We start from the raw sequence: 4,821 nt of genomic DNA on the forward strand, positions 1-4,821 counted from the left end.
GTAGTGTAATTGATATGCACCCATTTGGTTACCGAAAAGTTCCAAAGGACCCTGTTGAAAATGATAGAGAAAGGTCAATACAATTGAGTGTTTTATAAGAAACAAACAACATCATTATACCGTTGAGAGGCCATGAGGTTGTAGTTGTACAATATCTTTTTTGTTCTTTTTCTTCTTTGAAGTTGCTTTCTCCGAAGGGGCCTATGAAAAATGATATGAAAGGTCAATAATGTTGAAGGTTTTATAGGACACAAAGCGACGAAGTATAATACCTTTGAGGTGCCATGAGGCTCTAGTTGTGCAATATCATCTGTGTTCCTTTTCTTCTTTGAAGTTGCTTTCTCAAATCCACCAACGGGCCTTTTTGATCCTTTGACAGTCTTCTCCTTGACCTTCATACCTTTTGGCTTTGGAAGCCCATCATTGTGTTTTGAAATTCTGCTACAGGGGATGTTCACTCCTGCTGCCACTGTAATGGTAAATATCAGTCTTTGTTTGTCAATAGTCTAGGAAATTATTATTAGTATAATATGCACCTTCTTTAGTACATGAGTCTCCCAAATCTGGATCAACTCTAATCTTCAAGCATTTCTCCACATCTTGTGCTAATTGCTCTGCAAATTTAGCAGCCTTATTGTATGAGTCTTCTGACTCAGCGGCACGAGCAGCTATTTTCAAGAACATTCTGCATAGTTCCTTGTAGCGATTGGACATTCTTGCTTTTAGGTTCTCATGCGGGTTGCATTTGCTTGTTATATCTAGAACTTTGGCATCAATTGTCCATCTTTTTAAGATATATTCTCCAGGGATATGTTTGATATTATTAATATCAAGTACCTTTAAGCAATGAGAGCAAAGGATTCCAGAAAACTCGAACCTTTTGCAGCTGCAACTAACCTTTTCTTCTTTTGGAATGAATCTAACAACATGCTCCCGTTGTGTGCCATGAAATTTTACTATATAAATCCTCAACTCTGTGTCACTTTCATCACAAAGCAATGTGTCGTAGTTCAGAGTCCGAAGCACTTGATCTTGAAACATCTTGAATATTACTGGAGTATATGTAGCTGCAGCTTGTGTTAGCATATGGCTTGATTCAGCCTTCAACTTTGGAGTAGTTTGTGTTGCTTTAAAGTCATACTTCACCTCTTCACATCTTTTATCTGAAACTAGCCGTTCAAAATGCTCAAAGAAAGTAAGCATGTCATATTTAACACTAATGTACCTCTTTAGTTCATTGTTCATGCTTTCACTTCGTTGGGTAGTGCTCATGTGGGCAGAGAACGTATTTTTACCATATACTAGTGCCCACTGTTCTTTCTTCTCAAATAGCCTTTGCAACCATGCATTGTCACCTAGTCCATACTTGTCAATCATTTTATTCCATGCACTTACAAATTCATCTTCCTCTTCTATATCATATATACAATGTTGAAAATCAACATTGAATTTCTTATATTCATCAACAACTCCAGCGAGATGCTTGCAAGCATTTTGATTCATATGCCAGACGCAAAGTCTATGGTGAGAATGAGGGAACACTTTACGGATTGCCTTTGCCATTGCTGCATCTTCATCGGTGAGAATTGTACGTGGATGTTTCCCAGACATAACTTTTAGGAAAGTTCTGAAAAGCCAAGCAAAACTTGCAGCAGTTTCATCATAGAGAAGTGCGGTGCCAAAGACAACAGTTTTTTGATGATTATTCACCCCAACAATCAAACCAAATGGGCGTCCATCATCTAGTTTCCTGTATGTGGTGTCAAAGCATATAACATCGCCGAATAATGCGTAGTCTGATACCATTTTCGAGTCAGTCCAAAAAATATTAGTTATCAACTCATCTTCATCAACTTGAATTGAATAGAAGAAGTTGACATCTTCTGAGACCTTCTTCTCCATGTACTCTAATACTCCCCCTGTGTCACCATGCTTTGCTTTTATTGTTCTCTTTGAGTATAAACGATTTTTCAAATCTTCACGTATAAAGCCAAGGTTTTCACTTCCACATGCTTCCTTGGCCATCAAATCGAATGTTGCTTTATTTGAAATGCCTACTGACTTTGCAACCTCGGCATTTGCTATATGTGCTTCTGTTACTTTTCTCTGGGATCTCAAGTACTGGGCCATGATTCCTTGAGCAAGAGTGTGGTTATGTGATGCCTCGAATTCATACACATAATAAAAACCATTTTTAAGGCTTATCTTCATATGAGCATTACAACCACATCGTGTTTCAGGCCTACTGTAACTGAATGTGTCCTCTCTTTTATCTTCTTGCCGGTGGCCTGTGAGTTGTAGTAATTGTCTTAGAGCATAAATAAGTGGATAGAATCAAAACAAATTAGAAGTATCATGTACCTTGACGAGAGCATGTAAATGTGCGTTGCTGAAATACAGAAGAGTTCTTCACTTTATGGCCACTACTTCTTCTGATGCTGAAACCGATAGTTTCAGCATACTTGTTATAAAATAAATAAGCTTCCTCTTCAGACAAAAATGTCATGCCAAGCTTTGGTACCCTTTCATCACTGTGATCTTCTGTGATTTGTTGCGAATCCTGTATCAATTAAGATTCAATTTAGTTAATCCACAGACATGGCAAGTGGCAATCATATTTTCCTACCACAAGTTTTGATCAACTGATTCATGAATCATATTTATCTGTCTTCCAATCATATTCGTCTTGGGAAACATGCAGTGCATTGAGGGATCAATAATGTAGTAGTCTTAAGGTTTAGAGGAGAAATCAAGATGGACCCTGCAATCCTTGTTGTATTTTTATTTCATATCATTATACGGTTTGTGCAAGAACGTCTTCTCATCCAATTAAATGTGAAAATCGGGGTACTGTACATGCTCCTACTTTGTTTTTCGAAATGCAACAAAAGTACAGAACTAACTTCTTGTCGTTGTTTCGCATCTGCAGATTGTGGTCGCTAGTCATGGTTTCCTGTACAAGTTCTAAAACGGTACAGCGGGAGAATTTGCCGCTGATTCATCGTGAAGAACCGAGTGCGATTTCTTACTTTTGATGACTGAGAATCATCGGGAGCATCCTGGTTCCCCGGACCACTTCTTGGAGAAGCCACCGGGGACGTGAGACTCGAAGAAGCCATCAGGGACGGGATTCCTTGGCTGCCCAATTCAAGAGGAGAATTTTCCTGTGCTTGCCCTGGTCAAGCCGCCATTGATTGTTCTGCCGAGGTTGTAGGTCTCTCTCGCCTTCAGGAGTATATTTTGGCGCGCTTTTCTGCATATGTGGATCTGTTTCGCGGGCATTTTCTGGATATGTTACACAGGCGATGAGTTTTTTCTTCACTTGATTTTTGTTGAGTATTAATGGTGCGAGAGTATTACGGAACGAAATAGGTATCACAATCTGTATTCTGGGTTTTTTTCGAGAGAAACCGCAGCGGGAGGGGGCTCACGCACAGCCGTGGGATGGCTCCGTCGCACCGATTGTCGCACGCCAAGGCCGCAGGCAAGCCGCGTCCCTGTTGTAAGATCCAAATGAGCAGTGGCGGACCTAGAGTATCCGTCCTGGGGGTGCCAGTGTTCAAAACTAATGAAAATTTACACTATATATGGTATAATTTGATCTAAATAAGGTCATTATTTCGATTATTAATCTTAAAAATGTATTAACTTGTCAGGTATTTACTCTTACATATATAGTAAATTCATTTTGCAATTTTGGAGGAGGGGTTGCCATGGCACACACGGCACCCCCACTAGATCCGCCCCTACAAATGAGGCGATACATAGGCCGTGTAAAAAAATAAAATCTGTGTTGACAAAAAAAGTCATGATTGAGCTTTTTTTTTACAAAACCTTTTGTTACAAATAATTTATTATTTTAGTAGAACTTTATAGTGGATTTAACATGTAATTTAATATGTGTCTCCTTGGTGAAGGTGGTGTCAACAAACTAAATCGCCGGTTGTCTAGTCTAGAACTTTAGGTCGGCTCGTATTTTTGTCGATCGGCAACCGGATTTGTAGAAAAATGTCAGAACAAGAAAGAAGTTAGCATTCATATGTGTAGTATCCCGAAAAAAAATATGTCTAGTTGTAATAGTATTTCTTAGACTTCTGAAGATGAAATAATTATGTTCAACGTGCTGATAATTAACGAAGATACAGGAAATAATTCAAGATTACAAATCAATAGCCCGAAACTAAGATGATGTTAAGTTGGAGTATTTATTGACACCACTTTCAAGATCATGCAACAACGTTTTATTTAGAAAAGGAGGAAGACCCCTGGCCTCAGCATCTGGGTGATGGAGAACGAGCTGAGGGCGCGAGGAATCCGTCCAGGTACGGAGGGATGGGACCCAAGGGCCAAAAGCTGGTGGTACGGGCATGGGGGAACGCTGAACCCGGAGACAGGGGAGTGTGTTTACCGGGGCAAAATAATTAAACCCACCCAAGCCCTTATTGACGCAATGAGGGATGCTCAAGAGGGGAAGATCAAGTTCAACAGAGAGAACGACGCGCTGACAAAAGCCCTCGGGAATCCTGAACACGGAGGACGTGTACGAGGCATGGGGCACATTCCGTGGAAAATAGGGTTCCCCCTGAACGATGATCCGTACGGTTACAGAAGCCGGAAGAGAAAGATGGATCGGGAAGCAGATGTTGTGGCGCGGTTGGCATCGAAAATGGATGTGATGAAGAAAACCGTGAGTGTACTAGTAGCCGAAAGAGATGCAGCTCGGGCGCAGCATGAAGATCATCCAGCGGATCTCAGAAGCCAGCAGCGGAGAAGCAGTGTGGCTTCCACGGAGGCCCCACCGGCTGGTGCAGATGCACCGAC

General features: G+C 40.8%; 1 protein-coding gene across 1 annotated transcript in view; it reads right to left on the bottom strand.

Annotated features, from left to right (window-relative positions):
- Positions 1-3,212, bottom strand: part of LOC123067255 (protein FAR1-RELATED SEQUENCE 9-like) — a 4,896-nt gene extending 1,684 nt beyond the window's left edge. Inside the window, exons 1-5 of the mRNA XM_044490136.1 lie at positions 3,030-3,212; positions 2,362-2,389; positions 537-2,288; positions 273-460; positions 121-201 (exon numbers count right to left, since the gene is read on the bottom strand). Of these exons, the coding sequence (XP_044346071.1) occupies positions 121-201; positions 273-460; positions 537-2,288; positions 2,362-2,389; positions 3,030-3,119 (2,139 nt within the window). The 5' untranslated portion in view covers positions 3,120-3,212. The remainder of the gene's footprint in view (positions 1-120; positions 202-272; positions 461-536; positions 2,289-2,361; positions 2,390-3,029) is intronic.
- Between the last annotated feature and the right edge of the window lie 1,609 nt (positions 3,213-4,821).

This window comes from Triticum aestivum, chromosome 3B, assembly GCF_018294505.1.
Source record: "Triticum aestivum cultivar Chinese Spring chromosome 3B, IWGSC CS RefSeq v2.1, whole genome shotgun sequence".
Taxonomy (NCBI): Eukaryota; Viridiplantae; Streptophyta; class Magnoliopsida; order Poales; family Poaceae; genus Triticum; species Triticum aestivum.